Source organism: Sarcophilus harrisii, chromosome 3, assembly GCF_902635505.1.
Source record: "Sarcophilus harrisii chromosome 3, mSarHar1.11, whole genome shotgun sequence".
Classification (NCBI taxonomy): domain Eukaryota; kingdom Metazoa; phylum Chordata; class Mammalia; order Dasyuromorphia; family Dasyuridae; genus Sarcophilus; species Sarcophilus harrisii.
In genome coordinates this window covers 245,249,207-245,269,245 of record NC_045428.1, presented here as the reverse complement: position 1 = coordinate 245,269,245, position 20,039 = coordinate 245,249,207, and the positions used below count along the sequence as shown (strand labels likewise).

The window sequence follows — 20,039 nt, the reverse complement described above, 5'->3', positions numbered from 1 at the left end:
CTTGGTATAGGGTGTTAAAAGTGTGTGTCAATGCCTAGTTTCTGCGGTTTATCGAAATCTTAACCTGGATTTAGCATGTAATTTCTCAAGTGTGGGACAGTAAAAAGAGCACCAGATTTGAAGGGAGAAGTTGGTTTTGAATCAAAGCATCAGATTTAACTCTGGGTCACAGCTCAGAGAATTTCTGGACGGAAATATCAGACCAGACAACCTCTAAAGTCTTCTCCAGCTCTAAATTCTCTGAATCTAATTAAATAAACTCCTCAAATGCAAGGTTTCTGCTCTAAAAGTGCTGGTCATTAAACTGAATGGCAAACTTTTTTTTTTTTTCACCCATCTGAAGGTCCTATTAAATAAATTTTTTAACCAAGTCCTAATTTTTTGCTGTCGTATGCTAATAAATCGCAAATAGCAGGAGTCGTCAAGTTAATAAGAATGTATTAAGCACCTACTATGTGCAGGGCACTGGGGATACAAAGGGCAAAAACATGCAAACAATTATGTACAAACTGGAGACGCAGGATAAATCGGAGATAATCTCAGAAGGAAGGGACTAAGATTAAGGGAGAATATATAAGGCTTCTTGAAGAAGGTGGAATTTTAGGAGCGAGTTGAGGAAAGCTAGAGAAGCCGACCGGGGAGTCCAATGCATGGGGGAAAGGCGGGGAAAATGCCCAGAGGTAGGAGAGGGAGTATCTACCACGAGGAACCACAGAGAAACCAGGGTTACGGTACTTCAGTGTATACGGAGAGGATTAGGATTTAAGAAGACTAGAAAGGCAGGAAGAGACCGAATGATTTAGGATTTTTAATCTCCAACGGAGGATTTCTTCCTTGATCCTGGCGGTGACAGGGAACCGCTAATGTTTACTGAATATGAGAGCGAAACTATAAAACCGTGACAGCTGGAGAAAATTTAACTGTATTCCATAATTTTATAGATGAGGAAACAAGAAAAGTGTCAACTGGGACATGGATAGGGCTCCAAGATGCTGAGTATTCTAGAATTGCCGCAAGTAAACCGAGAGAGGACGCAACACGTGGGGAGGTATCACAGAAGCTAACGGGAGTCGGCACCACGTGCCCGCAGGAGCTCCGCCCCTCGCCCGACCTTTAACCCCTGACCTCCGATCCCCGCAGCGCGGGATGCGTACCTGACACCATAGTCTGAGGGTCTTTGAGCTGTGTCTTAAACTGCTGCCCGGTGAAATCTTCCCCGCGAGGCCTTTTCGCAGGACCGGCCGAGGAGGCCTTGCTCTCTTCCTTAAGGGCTTTCCTCTTTGGGTTTCCCATGGCCAAAGAGTCGTGACGAGCCTATGTGGATATCTTTGGAAGGGCTGCGCACCGGGCGCAGACTGCCGGTGTGTAATCCCGGACAAACCACGTGGGGCGGAAGGAGGAGGACCCGGAGCGAGCCAGGGAGCAAGGCCGGAAGGAGCCTGGTTTGTTCCCAGCCGCGCACCACGAGCGAGCCAGCCCAGGGGCGGGGCATTGGCGAAGGGGGTGGGGCTTCTCCGTGAGCTGGGAATGCACGGGCGCAGGTCTTCCGGGTCTGCGCAACTTGGCCACGCCTTCGAGCCGGCTGTGCTCTGCCTAGGCACATCACAGAACGGAGCGTGGGGCAAGTGTGGGAGTGAGGCAAGAAGCTCTGAGTTCTAATTTAGTCGCACGATGCGTACTAGCAAAGTACTTCATCTCTGGCTACGTCATTTTCTTTATCTGTAAATAGGGATGATAACAGCACCTACATCCCTGGCTTGTGAGAATCAAATGAGAACATGTTCAAAGCACTATATGGCCGCCTATTATTATTATTGTTAATTTTACCTTGTTTTGTGACTTTAGGTAAGACAATTACCCTAAAGTGTAAAACTGGGTTTTTGGAAGTTCATATCTTGGTCTATTAGTCCTGATCAGACGCTTCCAGAAATAGTTTGTGCTTTAAATTCTTGCTCACTGATGCAAAACAGGGTACTTATTTATTTGTTTATTGCTGGGGGGAGCTAGAAATACGTAAATTTTGAATCCATTGCTTTGGGAAAAAAATCCTAGAACCCCCTTCGAGACTCAATTTAAAAGTCCTATCTTCTTCGGTAAGCCTTTTCTTGTCAGTATTTCCCTCTTCCTCCCTCCCACAATATTAAGTATTGTATACTTAATTATTACTTATAATTATACTTTATACTTATAAATTACTTATTTATAGTATATATATAGCATATAGTATTATAATACTATAAATATAGTATATAAATCACTAAATACTTATAATAAAAAATAATAAAGTAATTAAATTCCCTTTTACAACAAATTTTTTTTATAAAACTTGTTTTAGGGATATCATTTGTTTTTACATTGCATAAGTTTTCCCCAGTATTTTTCCCTATAACCCTTGCCTGCCATCTCATTAAAAAAAAAAAAAAAAAAAAAAAAAGCCCAACAATACATCAGAAAAAAAAATCTAAAAATACATATAATATGCTGCTTTGCAATATGCAAAAAAGCATCAGTGCTTGTCTTCATATATTTGTTCTTTGGGGATGGCCTTGTCCTTTGTAATTTTGCAACGTTCACTTTCCAATTTTTTCTTGGTGGGTCTTTATATCTTAGACTCCCAGGGGTCCTCAAAATGTTTAAATAGGGGGCCAGTTCACTGTCCCTCAGACTGTTGGAGGGCTGGACTATAGTAAAAACAAAAACTTTGTTTTGTGGGCCTTTAAATAAAGAAACTTCATAGTGTGAGGGATAGAAATCCTATCCAAAAACGATTACTCAGAGACCTCTCGAAGTAATAAGCAGAAAAGTTGTTTATTTAATTAATTCTCATGAGAATGAGCAGTTCCACCACGAGGAGGGAAAGAGAGCTCATGTAGAAGGGCTAAAGAAGGGGATAAGGTATACAGTCTTTATAGGGTCTTTTAGATACAAAGGATTACATCATGTGTTTGAGGAACATTAAGAAGTAGGTGCCCTCCCCTTTTTTATTGGATGTTATTCGTACCAAAAACAGGGGACTCCTAGTTCCAGGAGGAACCACACATCAGGCAACTAATTGTTTAAACATCAATGGTTTGAACAGCAATAAATGCCATCATTCTAGGTTGGATACATCCTTTGAAATTCTTCACTTATCTTTACTGTAGGAAGCTGCTGGAAGTTCTTTAATTACACACACACACACACACACAATAGGGTGAGGGGGATAAACGTCCTCAGCTGCCGCATCTGGCCTGAGGGCTGTAGTTTGAGGACCCCTTATAACCTGTATACATTGTTATTTTTTTTTTTTTGGCTCTGCTTACTTTACTTGGCATTTGTTCAATGCTTCTCTGTACTCATCGTTTGTATTGTTTTCTACGGCACCATAATATCACATTACATTCATTCATGTACATTAACTTGATATTAAGCAATTTGTTATGTCATTCCCCAATCAATGGATATCTAGCTCATTTCTAGTTCTTTGCTACTGTTGAGTTTAGGAAGTTTGGGGTCACAGACAGGTGTTCTGATGTATCTCAAAAGAATTTGCAGGCTTGAACCTATTTCCCAATCAAGGGGTAACGTTTATTTGTAATTCTAAGACCAGTTGAAGCGGACTAAGTTCCAAAAGAATTCAGCAAAATGCTAAAAGAGAGGCTACCTTTATCCAGCTTTCTATCATTAACATGCTAATTCTGTGCCCAGAGGTAGCGCCAGGGCCTGGGCCAGGGAGTGATCTCTGGAATTTGCTTCTCACTGACCAACAAATTATCTATCTGACAGTTAGCAATGAATTGAGGAGTGGTCTGTTCACTATTGTCTCAGGAATTTGATTTGTGGGATTGTCCTGAGATCAGAAGACTTTAGAATTAGATAGCTTGTTAGAATAGAAGCCTCCTAAGGTCAGGGGATCTCAAAATTATTGCTGCCTCCCCTAAAAGCTATATTACCTCACTACTACAAAACCTGCTACTATAAAGATTAATGTGTATGGGGACTTTCTTTATCTTTTTTTTTTTTTTTTTGGATACCTCTTGAGGGTATATATCCAGAATATATCTTATATATAAGTTATTTTTTGTTATTTGTTTACTATCTTCTCTCCTATGAGAATGAGTTCCTTAAAGCTGGGACCTTGTTTTTCCTCTTTGTATGTTTATTACTTAGCATATTACACACAATAAGTATTTAGCAAATGCTTGTTAATTGATGGACACAACACTTTTCCTTCCACCCTCTCTTCTTCATTAATGTAAAAATGTATTACAGAGTCTACAACAGGATATCCCAAAAATCTTAGTGGATTTAAAACAAAGGATTTATGATTTAACGCAAAATGCTATCCAACTCCAGAGTGAGAACTGATGAACTATGCATATAGGGTGAAACATATTTTATTTCATTTTTTTTTTTGCTCTCCTCCCCAATATGACTAATATGGAAATATGTTTTGCATTAAGTTCATATGTGTAATGGGTATTGTATTTCTTACTTTCTCAATGGGAGAGAGGGGCTTAAAGCAAAAGACTTTGGAACTTGAAATATATATATATTTAAATCTTGGTGAATTTAAGTTTTGATAACTTATTTTCAGATTCCCTTTATGTAGAGTCAGCATGTAATTAAAGATATTGTGGTGGTTATTGTTCACTTATTCAGTTGTATCTGACTTTGTGACTCCTCATGGACCATAGCATAGCAGACCCTTCTATCTTTCTCATCTTATGCTCCCTTCTCCTTTTGCCTTCAATTTTTCCCAGGATCTCTTCCATTGAGTTCTCTCTTCTCATTATGTTGTCAAAATAAAGTTCAGTTTAAATATTTGACTTTCCGGTGAATAGACTGAATTAATTTCTTTAAGTATTGATTGTTTTGATTTTCTTGCTATCCAAGAGACTGTCAAAGTCTTTTCTAGCACCAGAATTCAAAAGATTATCAATCACCTTTCCAGTAGTCCAACCTACAGCCATACATTTCTACTGGAAAAAAGTGTAGCTTTGACTATATGGACCTTTGATGGCAAGATGATGTCTTTGCTTGTTAATGTGTTGTCCAGATTTGACATAGATTTTCTTACAAAGAGCAAGCATCTTTTAATTAGTCAACAACTATAGTGATCTTTGAGCCCAAAAATATAACATCTGACACTCCTCCCATTTCTTCTCCCTCTATTTGCAGGAAGTGATAAGACCAGTTGCTAAAATTTTAGGGTTTTTGTTTTTTTTTTAATGTTAACCTTCAAGCCAGCTTTGACACTTTTCCCTTTTTTCCCCCATCAAAAAGTTTCTTAATTATTCTTCACTTTCTGCCATGAGAGTGAGTACCAACAATTTGTGACTGTTGATATTTTCTCATGCAACCAGGAAGTTCAGTTCAAATATTCATCTCTTTCATATTTACTAGATGTATGACCCTAAGCGCTTATCTTCTGTATAATCCAAGTAACTGTCTAGGATTTAGTAGATAAATCATAAAGAGGATGTCATCTGCATTAGTGAAGTGATTCCTTAGCCTAACAAAATTATAGAAACCTTTGAATAGTCTTATTTTTGATACATGTGTAATATTACTAGGTTAGCACTTAATATTATATCTATCATTGTTTTGTAAAGCATTTTAATACTTTAGTGCTTTCAAGATATTTGGAGATACCCTGTTTTCTAGAGCTAAGGCCAAGTAGCAATCTGTGTCCTGAGCATAGCATAACAACAGTCCCTAAGGCTCACCCTCTGGATGATTTGAGCCACAGAGAAATTCCAGAATTGTTTCACACTAGCTCCTGTAGTACCCATGTTCCAATCATGAAGCTCTGCTGTCAGTCAAACTTGTCTTTGTTGCTGTTACCCTCGTTGTCAGGGCCATAGCTCACTGTAGCACTAGGTTTATGTACAGAGATTTCCCCACACTGCCTCGAATCCCTTCCATTGGGGTAGAGCTCTGGCACTTGTGTTCTGGCTTGCAAGCCATTTTCCTCACTCTGAAATTAAATTTCTGTTTGATTCCTGACTCTCCTGTCTCTAGCCTGCTCTATTCGTTTCCAGCCACCCACAGGTTAGAGCTTGGTTCCTGCCAAACATGATGTCACTCCTGTAATCCTTGCTAAGAATTGGTGTATAAGAAGGCTGGTGAATAACTTGAGTTGAGAGTTTTGAACAGTACTAGGGCCAAAGCCAGTTCACACTTAAATATGGCAATAACATTGTGAGCCTTCCAGAAGCAAGATGCCACCAGGCTGCCAAAGGAGAGGCAAACCAGCCTAGTGCCGAAGTGAAACAAGTCAAAACTCTTCAGATCAGCAGTAGTCAACCAAGATCTGGGAGAAAAAGAAAGGAAAGAATAAAGGAAGGAAGAGAGAGAAGGTATTCTTGGATCTGGAATCAGGAAGACATGAGGTTCTGTCCAGGCTCAGATAATTAACATAGTTGCCTGACCTTGAGCAAGCCAGTTACTTCTGTGAAATAAGGATAAGATTGCCCATATCTCAGGTTGTATGAAGATCAAATAAGATATTCGTAAAGTGCTTTGCAAACCTTAATGTGCCAAATTAGTATTATTAAATAAAAGATTTTAATGAATTACAACTTATTAGATGAGAAATTAATATTATCTGGAAATCTAACACCATCAAAATTTTTCTTTTATTAATTTGCTTATTATATACAGAATACTATTATGTGTTAAGAATTTAAAATGGATTTTATTATAGAGATGGGCCAGTAACTAGTGGTAGGGGAAAGAAGATGGGATATCCATCTCTTTGCTTCTTATTTCTTCCTCCAAAAAATGACTTTGGTCAGAAACAACAGAACAAAAATGGCCAATGGGGAATTAAAATCCAAGATAAATGGGGAGATAGTAAAAAGCACCTGACTACTCCTAGTGAATTGTAGTAACCAAATACAAATTACATATCAGAGTACTGAAAGAAGTGACTAATGTATTTGTTGAGGCCCAGTTTCTGGTTCAGGGATCTAGGAATCCATGTTTGGCTAGGACTTGTGCTCTTCCTTCCTTCCTTCCTTCCTTCCTTCCTTCCTTCCTTCCTTCCTTCCTTCCTTCCTTCCTTCCTTCCTTCCTTCCTTCCTTCCTTCCTTCCTTCCTTCCTTCCTTCCTTCCTTCCTTCCTTCCTTCCTTCCTTCCTTCCTTCCTTCCTTCCTTCCTTCCTTCCTTCCTTCCTTCCTTCCTTCCTTCCTTCCTTCCTCTTCCTTCCTTCCTCTTCCTTCCTTCCTCTTCCTTCCTTCCTTCCTTCCTTCCTTCCTTCCTTCTTCCTTCCTTCCTTCCTTCCTTCCTTCTTCTTCCTTCCTTCCTTCCTTCCTTCCTTCCTTCCTTCCTTCCTTCCTTCCTTCCTTCCTTCCTTCCTTCCTTCCTTCCTTCCTTCCTTCCTTCCTTCCTTCCTTCCTTCCTTCCTTCCTTTTTTTTAACAGTTTTCTCAATGAATCAAATTCACAAATGATACAGTTAGTTGGGATAGTTAATGTGGTGTATGACAGAGTTAAAATCCAAAAATATCCCCACAACCTAACACTAGGCTCTTCTTGGCTGCATTTGATAAAATAAAATTTAATAAGGACAGAATATAAAGTCTTAGGTTATTAAAAAAAAATCAACTTAAATACTAGATGAGAAAATATGGCTAGAAAATAGTCATCTGAAAATGCTCTAGAGTCTGAATCCAGGGCCCCGGGTCTATCAGTAAAAGTTTTCAAGCAAAACTTGGATGACTACTGGTTAGGGACAAATTGAAATAGCAGTCTGTGAGGGTTTTTTTTTTCCCCCAAAGGTGCCATTTTATTAATCATGAAATAAGGAAAATATATCCAGCAACAATGTGAAGGATAGCTTAAAAGCGGACAGAATTAAGATAAAAAGATTGAAGACTGTTGTGGTATTTCAAGCAACGGTAATGAGGGCTCATACCAGGATAGTGACAATAGGAATAAAAAGGGAAGGGTAGATGTGTTATAGCAAAGGTAAGCATTGACTTGGTACCTGATTCAATATGAGGGAAGAAAAAGAAGAGTTCAAAATAACATCAAGATTTCAAACATAGGTGTCTAAATGAATGGTGATAGAAGCAGTGAAGTCAGATGGGAAAGCAGAGTTGTGGGGAAAGGGTAATTACCAATTTTCAAAAGAAGAATCAAGCTATCAATAACCATATGAAAAAAAAGTCCCAAATCATTAATAATAAGAGAAATGAAAATTCCAGCAACTCAGTGGTTCCATCTACCAAATATCCATTGAACTGGCAAAGATGACAAAAAAGGAATGACAAATATTAGAAGGGCTATCTGAAAACAGGCACATAAATGCACTATGATGAAACTGACAATGTTGAATATGATTTTGTGGAGTTGTTAAATAGTCTAGTCATTCTAAAAAGCAGTTTTGAACTATGCTGAAAAAACTCACTAAATTGTGCATATTCATTGACCCAGTGGTACTTATTCTACTACTAGTAGGCTTATTCCCCAAAAAGAGTTCAAAGAAAAGAGGAAAAGGACATTTGGACAAAAATATTTATAGCATCCCTTTTTGTAGAGGCAAAGAACTAGAAGCTTAAGAAATAATAATAATAGGCACTCCATCTTTGGGGTAATGACTGAACAAATTATGGTACCTAAAAGAATGAAATATTATGCTGCAAAACGTAACAAAGCAATAGTATGAAACAATAAAGGTTGAAAAACTAAAACAGGAGACCAGTTTGTATGATGATACAAATGCTGCAAAAACAACTGAAAAAATTGAGAATTTTGATCAATGCAATGACCAATTCCAATTTCAAGGGACTAATTCACAGAGGAGTGATAGACTCAAAATGGAGAATGAAACATACATTTCCGGACATGGCCAATTTGGGTATTTATTTGGCTTGATTTTTTCCTTTCTTTTTCTTTTTAATTGGGAATGGAGGAGAGGCAAGATTATATATATAAAAAAAAATGCTTGCTAATTGCAAAAAAAAAAAAAGAAGAAAGCTGGGGGTGGGGGGTGGGAAAGATAATTGTCAGCTTTTCACTTTGAGATATATTGGATAGAATTGGCCAAAATTTCTGGAACATAATAATAGGTTAATTTATTCTTGTTCTTTTCCATTTAAAAAGATATAACATAACTATGCTACTAAAAATTACATTTTGTAGCTATCCTATTTCCAAGCAATGGAAGCACCTAAGAAGAAAAATGTATCTAGAACCCATATCAAATTCACATGAGTGTCTTTTTTTTGAAACTGTCTATGATTAAGAAATTTTCTCTGCCAATGTAGATTAGCCCCAACTCTGCAATTTAGTCTTAGAAACCAAAATATTAAATGTGATATCTGTGTGAATATAGTTTGTTTCACAATTGGAACTTGTATTCAGATCTTCCCAACTGAAACCAGATCTCTATAACATCATGCCCTTATAAAAAAGGTATTTCATAACAAGGAAAGACTCCATTGCATAGATTGAAGTGAGCTATGATTTATCTTATAATATTTCATGCTAGTTAATTGAATATCCAGGAAGCTCTCACTACAATCCTTTTATTATTCTCTCATTGACTCTTTGCCACGCCAACCCACATGAAGTGTTCTAAAACTTCTCTTAAGCCCCTAGTGCAATCTTCTTACCAGATGACCTTGCTTCTTTATGAAAAATCAAGGCTATCTGTCATGAGCTCCTTCATCTCTCCAATGTCACACTTCAATCTTTCTACATCTTTAACTGACTTCTTTTATTCCAGGCCCAGGGAGTAATCTGATCCTTTCTGTTCAAAAGACTAAGACTTCTATTTTTGAATAGTCCAATTCCATTCTAGAATTCTTCGCAGTTTTTCCCAATTGATGATTCCTTCTTGATCTTCATTCTTCCTATCAACTTGCTAGTTTCTAGTTGCTTAAAAACATTCTCAGGTGTCTCTCATCCTTAAAAAAACTTTCCCTAGATCCTGCTATCTTCCCCATTCCCTACCCCCAAGTTATTCTTCCTTTTATTGCCAAACTCCTACTTTCTATTTATTCATTCATCACCTATTCATTTCTCAGGTCCTTGTAGACTGGGTTCTGACCCCTCTTATTTATTTTACAGAAATGTCCTTCTCTGGTTCATCAATGATCTCTGTAAAGGATATAATCAAGGGACCCCGTCCCCTATCACCTCTAGCCAGTGGATATTGCATAGAGCACACCTTCTAAGGCCACATGTGATATCCTTGGAACTGGGTCCCTTTTGGTAGCACATTATCTCTTGCTCTTTTTGAGAGGTTTTTGAGAGAACCTCTCAACAAAAGACACATACAATTAGAAGTTTCTAGTTGGGTTCCATGTGCAGAAATTCCTATTTTCAGAATGTCAGTGCTTCACAGCTGAGCCAAAAAGACTTTCATCAGTAGACCTTAAAAGGAGTGATTCTGTCTTCTGTTTTTCAATCTTCTTTTTCTTCTCTTTATGCATGATTTAGGAACTCTTTCTTTCTGGTTCTTTCAGTAAGGGGCTACATAAACGGATTTCTTTTTCCCATTTCCCACCACTGGCAGTTATTGGTAATTTCAAACACAAGAACCTAATAAATGAGAGAATCAATGTCCACGCCCTCTTTTAAGTATCTGTTTCTTTCCCATGGCTAGTGATCCTGATAGACTTTTCAAGAGTAATTATCTAGAAAGTACCTTGAACCTTTAGTTACATTTTGATGGGTACCCCTGTTACTTCAAATATAGTAGTGTTGGTGGTAAATGGTGGGAGTGATTCTAGCCTGAGGCTTGGCAGGATTAGGGATTTATAAGAAGAGGATAATGTAAATCAAGATGAACTGATTCATCAAGAGATCAGGAAGGGGAAAAAGAAAGTGTCTAGAGTAGGAGTGATGGTCTAAGAGAGAGCTGAGAGGTTGAGGGATTGAAGGTCTGTATGAACAGCAGGGTTTAGTAAGGGAAGACAAAGGAAGAGGTGAAAAGTCAATAAATTATGGCCTCATGAGGGGATTTCAGAGTCCTTGAACATGGAGTAGATATACTTGTGAAGGATTTTGTGAAGGATGGCAATTAAATGATATGACCATCTTTCAGTGGTTAAGGTAGAGAGGAAGAACAGATCCTGGAAAGTGAATAGGTTGAAGAACTAAATGCTTAGAACATTTGAGGAAGAGTCCATATGTTTGTTAAAATCCCCAAATACGAAGGCAGGAACTGGGAAGGAGAGAAGATTTATTGAGATTGATTTATCATTTTGTAAGATTGATTTATTGACTGTCTAATCTTAAGAAAGTGATGAATAAAGTGTTTAAAATGCAAAACTAAACTTGAAAGTATGTCCTGGATAAAGGTTTTTTTTTTTTAATATGTGGAGAACTAGTTATTATTTATCAGCACACTGTTGCTTATACTTCTCAATGAATATAATCAAATGTTATTAATTGTAAAGGGCAGGAACTCTGAAAAGGTATACTTAAGGGCTCAATATGATTGATTTAATCCTACAACAAGCTACTAACTCAGTGGAATTAAGATAATGATTCTCTAGTTTACATATACTTAGTACTTAGTATAGTTTTACACGGTGACACCTATTCTACAAAATTGACACTTATGATGATATACTTATAATAAGGTATATATTCCATCTCCCACCATCATGGTGGCTCTCCTACCTTCTGCATTTCTCCACTTTGACTGAGGCCCTTCTGAAAGTCCCCCAGAAAGTTGGGGCCCAGGTGAAGGAGACAGACTGTGAAGGAGATAATAAAGACTTTGGACTTTATTCCTGACTATTCTTGTGGTGATTTTTCTGCTGAAACCAAGGCCCATTTGGAGGACCTCCAGAGAGCTAGCCAAAACATTACAATCAATGGCTGTATTTAAATAAATAATAAAAATATCAACCTCTTTAGGAACAAATCACTAACCTAACCCCTAAAGGTCTTAGAAAGTTTATATCATGATTGGAGCCAAGATGGTGGAGTAAAGATAGGAATCATTTAACCTCTTCCCCTAACTACTCCAAATTCCTTTAAATAGTGACTTTAAACAATGTATAGAGCATCAAAACACCCCAAAAGAAGGAGTAAAACATTTTCTAGCTGAAAAAAACTTAGAAAATGTCTGTGACATCAGGGTGGCAGTCTCATATGCAATCCTGGTCCAGTGCAGCCCTGGCCCCAGCCCTAACTTCACTGCTAGGAAGGCAGGACTCACTTGCTTTAGCCCACTAGGTCTTATAGTAAATCAGAAATAAGTCTAGGGACCTCTGAATCAATGTCAGCACTGGTGGTTTTCTGATCTCTCAGCCCAGAGACACCAAAGAAAATTTGGAAGGTCAACAGAAAAGGTTTGTGGCAACAGGGTGAGAGTCCAACACACAATTCCTTTTTATTTATTTATTTATTTATTTTTTAATAGCCTTTTATTTACAGGATATATGAATGGGTAACTTTACAGCATTAACAATTGCCAAACCTCTTGTTCCAATTTTTCACCTCTTACCCCCCCACCCCCTCCCCTAGATGGCAGGATGACCAGTAGATGTTAAATATATTAAAATATAAATTAGATACACAATAAGTATACATGACCAAACTGTTATTTTGCTGTACAAAAAGAATCAGACTCTGAAATATTGTACAATTAGCTTGCAACACACAATTCCAATGCAGGCCATGCCAGTGTAGCCCTGGCCCCAGTGCCAGCAACACAGGACTCTTGCTTTAAAAGTACACTAGGTCTTATAGCTACAGTAGGATAGGGGCACTTAACAATTCCAGGGCAGAAAAGAGTGTGGTCAGCTTCCTAGAAGGATTTTTGAAAACAACTGTACAAAACTCTTAAAGCCTGAGACAGTGTACCCTTCATACTGGAAACAGAGCCCTACTTTAACAAAAAGTTAAGAGCTGAGTAATAGGCTAAGAAGATGAGCAGACAACAAAAAAAGTTTCTGACCATAGAAAATTACTATGGTGATAAGAAAGATCAAATCACACATTCAGAAAAGATAATAAAGTCAAAGCTCCTACATCCAAAACCTTCTAGAAAAATAAGAATTGGTCTCAGACTATGGAAGAGCTCAAAAGGGATTTTAAAAATCAAGAAAAATTAGGAAAAGAATTGAGAGTGGTACAAAAGGAAATGCAAAAAAACTAATGAGGAGAAGAATGCCTTACAAAGCAAAATTGACCAATTGAGAAAGGAGGTACCAAAGCTTATTGAGGAAAATCCTTAAAAATTAGAATTGCTGAAATGGAAGCTAATGACTTTATGATTCCCCCCCCCCCCAATGAAAACAAAAAAACCCAAAAAAATCCATGTGAAATATCTCATGCGAAAAACAACTGATCTGGAAAACAGATCCAAGAAAAATAAATTTTAAATTATTGATCTACCTGAAAGTCATGATCAAAAAAAGATCCTGGACATCATCTTTCAAGAAATTATTAAGGAAAACTGTCCTGATATTCTACAACCAGAGAGTAAAATAGAAATGGGAAGAAGCTACCAGTCACCTCCTGAAAGAGATCCCAAAATGAAAACTCCCAGGAACATTATAGCTAAATTCTGGAACTCCTAGATAAAGGAGAAAATATTGCAAGCATTCAGAAAAAAGCAATTCAAGTATAGTGAAGCAAGGATTGGAGGGTTTGTAATATGATATTCCTGAGAGCAGTGGAGCTAGGATTACAACCAAGAATCACCTACCTAGCAAAACTGAGTATAATTCTTGAGGGGAAAAGATGGATATTCAATGACATAGAGGGTTTTCAAACATTCATGATGAGAAGACCAAAACTGAATAGAAAATTTGATTTTCAAGTACAGGATTCAGGAGAAACAAAAAGAGGTAATCAGGAAAGTAATATCATAAAGGCAAATGAGGTTTATCTGTTTACATTTCTACATGCGAGGATGATACTTGTAATTTATTAGAACTTTCTTGTTATTGTGGCATTTTGAAGGAATATATATAAATGGGGGAACAAGTGTGAGTTGAATATGAAGGGATAATATTTAAAAATGATGAAATTAAGGGGTAAGAAAGGAATGTACTGGGAGAAAGGAAAAGGGAGCAGTGTAAATTATTTGGCACTAAAAAAGGCAAGAAAAAACTTTTGTAGTGGAGGGGAAAAGGGGGAAGAAAGGAGGAATGGGAGAAATTTTAACTCTCATCAGAACTGGATTAAAAAGGAAATAAGTAAAAATTCAATATAGGTATAGAAATCTATCTTATTTTGTAGGAAAAAGGAGGGAAATGGAAGATAGGAAGGGGAGAGAGTAATAAAAGAGAGGATATATTGGGAGGGAGTGGTCAGTAGCAATACACTTTTGAGAAGGAAAGGGGTGAAAGGAGAGAGAGAATAGAATAAATGGAGGGACTGGGGGGATTAGTTAGCAATAGTAATTATATAAATAATTTGAAGCAAGTTTCTCTCATAAGGCCTTATTTCTCAAACACAGAGGGAACTGAGTCAAATTTACAAAAAAAAAAAAATGAGTCATGCTTCAATTGATAAATTATCAAAAGATATGTTCTATGCCCAAAGGGCTATAAATTCTTGCTTATCCTTTGATCTAAAAATCCTACAGGAGATTGAAGGGAAAGGAAAGGAACCTATATGTATGAAAATGTTTATAGTAGCTCTCTTTTCAGAACAAAAAATTGGAAATTGAGGGGATGCCCTTCAATTGAGAAATGGCTGAATAAATTGGAGTTTGTGATTATCATGGAATATTATTGTTCTATGGGAAATGATGATCAGGTTGCTCTTTAAAAAAACACCTGGAAAGTCCTCCATGAACTCAAGCAAAGTGAAATGTACTACGTATAAAATAATAGCAATATTCTGGGATGATCAGCTGTAAAAGACTTTGCTATTCTCAGCTTTTGCTTGTAATGGGCTGAGGTTTGAGTTGATGCACTGAGGTCCCAAGTACGTGAGGCTAAATAGTAATTGGGCTATACTCTATTAATATACATGATTGGATAAAGAATGGTCCCTGCCCACTCTCTGTGCAAGTCCTGATGTGTTGTATAGGAAATGACGATTTTGGTGGGTGGAGGCAGAGAGAGAGAGAGAGGAAAAGAAGCTGGGAGAGATTGGGCCTGGGTTCGAGACTCCGAGCTGCTGGTTGTGTGGCTGCTGGTCGAGCTAGCTTCTTGACTCAGCTGCACACATTGCTATCGCCAATTCTCTTCCACCTCCGATCCTTCTTCACTGAGAATAAAGACTGACGATTTTCCCCTAACCTGAATTCCTGACTCTGGCTGATTTTAAAATACGCGATCTTCACAATTGCTGAGATCTAAGACTATTCTGGCAGATTTAGGGTAAAAAATGCTATCCATACATAGAGAAAGAATTGATGGTGTTCTCTCCCCACCCCACCCCCTTTCTCTCTCTCTCTCTCTCTCTCTCTCTCTCATTTATGTTTTCTTCCACAAATGACTTTTATGGAAATGTTTGCATAGCTTCAAATGTACATTCTTAATGAAGGCTGGGGGGTAGGGATAAGAGAAAGAATCTGGAACTCAAAAATTTTAAAAGGAAATGTAAAAAAAATGTTTTAAATGTAAATAGGTAAAATGTTAAATAAATAATTACAAATTTTGAATAAGGAAGAAAGAAAGTATATATCATAACCAACATTCCCTCTCTATTCCTACAATGTGGAATTCTGGCAACTCTCCATTAATATGTACTTCTCTTAAGTAAATATGGGAAACAGGAGTCAGTTATAGTAACTACCCAGAAGCAATCTGATGACAGAGATCTCTGTGGAATTTTTAAGTTCTTGCTAAAGGCATTACATTTAAATTCTTTTGGAGATTGACTAACTAAGCTTGTGATGAAAGGAAATTATCAAAGCTTTAGTTTCCTAACATCATTAGCAAATGTTTATCAGTTGTTTGCCACATTTGAAAGAAATAGATTATTAGTAAATGTATATCAAATCAAGACGTATCATTAGTAGTTATTTAGCAGATTTGGGGGACACATCATTGCCAAACTATACGCTCAAGTGCTTATCACAAAAAAACTTACATAACAGTTATTTAATTACAAAATCAAAACCAAATGGAATTAGTTGCTTATCCTGTGTTTTTTCCCATCAAACTAAGGCACATGTCTGAACTTATTACTCCTCTTTTCCAAAATTTTCCATGGTTCCATGGCCTTTTAGAATAAAATACAAACTCCTTAGTTTAGCGTCTAAGAACTTGGCTCCCTTTCTAGACTCACACTAGACAATTTCATAAATTCTATATTCCACCCAAAATCTTATTGATGTTGACATTCCATTTCCCACCTTTGAACCAATTCAGTCAAAGGCCTAAATACACTCCCCTCTCACCTCTACTTTATTTTTTTTTTAATTAAAGCTGTTTATTTTAAAAACATATGCATAATTTTCAGCATTCCACTTTGCAAAACATTGTGTCCAATTTTTTTCCTTCCTTTCCCCCCAGTCCCTCCCCTAGATGGCAAGTAAACTAATATGTTAAACATGTGCAATTATTCTATACACATTTTTACAATTATTATGATGCACAAGAAAAAATCAGACGAAAAAGGAAAAAAAATGAGAAAACGAAATGCAAGCAAACAACAATAAAAAAAATCATCTCTACTTTATTAAATCAGCTCAGATAGCATCTTCATGAAACCTTTGAATACTGCTTTTCCTGTTAGTGCTCTCTTTCTCTTCTTACAGCATTTTATCTGATTTTCCCTGATCTTCTTTATTCTTTACGTTGCTATAATATGTCCTCTTCGTTCCTCCACTTCCCTAACTTGCACTGGCACTAATGTCAAGTTAGGTCCCCAAAGTGGTAGCTCTTCTTACTCCTAGAGTATCCCTAAGAATCACTCTTTGGGGTAATAATACTGTAGGTGGGTAACCTGTTGCTCTTGAGCCTCTACTGATGTGCTGCCTCTTAGGAATCAGCCAGAAGATTAATTTTTTTTTTTTAGTAAAAACATATAATCAAATAATATAGCAAAAGTAGCAGTTATAAAATGTTCCTCCCCTTAAAAAACCTGGGGTATACTCTCTCATAGACATAGTTTAGAGGGAGGATGGGAGTATGGTGTATTTATACTTCCAGTACTGTGATAGGGAAGCACATGTGTAAAAAATACAAGTGGTCAAGCCAGTTCACAATTGTGGAACTGCTGGAGTCCTTTCTTTTCCTGGGAAGTTCTCAATAAATTTACTTGTAAACTTAAGTTATGGATGAATTGCTGCTCAACTAAGCTGGTTCCTCCAGAGCACATTGATAATCATTGCTATCTATCTCCACTTCACCAATTCTATTTTTTTTAAGGAGTTGTTTTCTTCAATCAATTTCTGTGCTTCCTTTTCCAAGCTGTTGGCTTTCCCCAAAAAACTTTCTTAATTCTCCTGCATAACTCTCATTTCTTTTCCCCATTTTTCTTCTCTCTCTCTCTCTCTTACTTGATTTTTAAAATTCTTTTTGAGCTCTTCCAAGAGAATTAAATTCTTAATTTGCGCTTGAGAGCAGATCATATCCTGCTTTGAGGTTTCACATGTAGGCATATTGCCATTCGCTGTCCTCATCTGAGTTTGTGTTCTTATCTTCCTTGTCACATAGTAGCTTTTTATGAGGCAGGCTCTTTTTGTTTTTCTGCTTATTTTTAAAAGTTGAGCTCTGTTTCTAGGGCACAGTGGAGATTGTCTCAAGCTTTTTTTTGCAAGAGAACATGAGGTTATCATTGACTTTCTACACTGGGGTCAGCAATGCTGCAGGCTTCCCCACTGCACTGGGTTGACCTGGCTTAGTCCTGCCTATTATGCTGGGGTTTGGGGTTCCCAATTTGCCTTCTGTGGTTGTGTTGGAGAGCTCACAATGGTCTGCTAAGTCACTGGCCCTCTGAACCAGGACAGAGTGGCCAACACTGCTATACTTTTGCTGAGTCTCCCATTGGATTCCCCACACTGCCTGGGCCATGTTCCCTGCTGTCCAAGTGAGACAGACCTTTCCTGAAATCCTTCCAAAGTATCTTAAGCTGAAAAATTATTTCATTCTGGATGTTTGTGGGTTCTATCACTCCAAAATCCATTCAGATGCTTGATCTGGCCTGATCAAAAACTCTGAAGTTTTCTGGAGAGAGCTCAGGCAGTCTCCTGGCTTCTCTCTCTTATCTTGGCTCTGCCCCTGATATCCATCTCTAGGGCATGTGTATACATTACACCAGTTGAATGCAGCTTGGTCCTTGTCCTTCCTGAAGCATTCTTAAATTCAAGTCCTTAAATTTCAAGTGTGAAAGACCTTTCTAACACTAAATCTACAATCCTACTCAGCTCTGTGACAGAATTTCTCAAGCCCTAGGTTTAGAATCAAGAAATTTTATCAACTTTTCAAGGAATGTTTTGTAAGAATTGTTTTTATTGTATCACTCTAGTAAATATCTCTATTTCTAAAAGTTGCTTAAGGTTAGCTGGCTAAGACTTTCTTTCCTTTTTTTTTTCATTAGAGCTTTTTATTTCCAAAACATATACATAGATAATTTTCAACATTCAGCCTTGCAAAGCCTTGTGTTCCAGTTTTTTTTTCTCCCTTCTCTAGATGGTAAGTAATCCAATACAGATTAAATATGTTCGATTCTTTTATACATTCTTCTAAACATATTTCCACCCTTATCATGCTGCACAAGAAAAATCAGATCAAAAAGGGGAAAAACAAGAAAGAAAACAAAATGTAGGCAAACAACAAAAAAAGGTGAGAATACTATTTTGTGATCCACACTCAGTCCCTACCTCACTGTTGAAAAGAACCACATCCATCAGAATTGATCACTGGGGGGAAATGTACATACACACAATGCCCTGGTGTTTAATCTGTATTATTAACATTTTCTCATCATTTTTTAAAAGTTTAAACAATTAATAAAGCAACAAATCAAATACTGGCCAATATCTGAGTTGTGAATGCTCACATTGGAAATTTAATAATTGGCATTTTCAAGCCAGTTTGAGCTGGCTCAGCATCACTCTGGTCACATCACAAAGTCTTTTTGAAGGTCAATTTTTTCACACTTCTAACTAAAATGGGAATATTGATTTTTCTGTGATAGCTACTTAGAGGGTAATTGTGAAGATAAGTTATAAATATATATTCATGTATGTTCTCTCATTTTCTTTCTATGTGTATATTTATGGATGGATAGATGTTCCTATCTACTTATATCTCAGACTTTATTAATCTTAAAGTGCTATGTAAATTCCAACAATATTAGTCCCTTAACTTGTCCAGTGCTTATTCTATAACACCATGATTTTTTTTTTTTTTAACAATATCATGTTTTTCAAATATCTCACTATTCTTGTCTTCTTTTGTGGCTGAGCTGCAGATATTGTGTAACCATTACATTTGTGAAATAAAGGAGCTAGATTCTGAGTTCTCTTCCACTTGGATAGTCTAATTCTAGGAAATTTCCTTAGGGAGGTGGATAGTACAGTGACGTTGCAAATGTCTTCTTTCCTTGGTATTCTAACCAGGACAGAGTACAAGAACTATGCCTAATAAACAATAAAAAAGTTTACACCATAAAAGTTGGAAGCACAAATTAGTTGATCAGAATATTTTCTTCCCCAGCCAAGTGGCCTAAGTTCCAAATGTGTATTTCACATAGTGAAGAAGACCAGGGCAAAACACAAGAAAATTAGTGTTATTCGATATATATTTCATCCTACCTCAAGTGGACACAATCAGTATTCACATAGGTCAGCAATAACAATCCACATGATATAGTATTTGATTTGTAATTTATAAGGAAATTTTGTATTTATTAAATTTAAATTTTAACCACCTACTATATGCATATAATTTTGTTTGGTGAATCAGTAGTTAGACTGCTGGACCTGAAATCATTAAAACTTGAGTTTAGATCTAGCCTCAGACCCTTACTAGCTACCTGACCCTGGGCAAATCATTTAATCTGTGTTTGCTTCTGTTTCCTCCTTTATAAAATGGGAATAATAACCTCTATCCCAGGATTGAAATAGTATTTGTTAAGCACTTTGCAAATTTTAAAATGCCATGAAATGCATACTATTATTAT

The 20,039-nt window shown here is 37.0% G+C and overlaps 1 protein-coding gene across 3 annotated transcripts in view; it reads right to left on the bottom strand.

Moving 5' to 3' along the window:
- Positions 1-1,501, bottom strand: part of URB1 (URB1 ribosome biogenesis homolog) — a 96,841-nt gene extending 95,340 nt beyond the window's left edge. The window contains exon 1 of one of the 3 annotated variants that reach the window (XR_004232936.1): positions 1,155-1,501. Coding sequence is in view for 2 of the 3 variants with exons in the window: in XM_023498904.2 (XP_023354672.1) it covers positions 1,155-1,293 (139 nt within the window). In the remaining variant the exon portion in view is untranslated. The remainder of the gene's footprint in view (positions 1-1,154) is intronic. The other 2 variants (XM_023498904.2, XM_012544405.3) reach the window with 2 other exon arrangements.
- Positions 1,502-20,039: the final 18,538 nt, after the last annotated feature.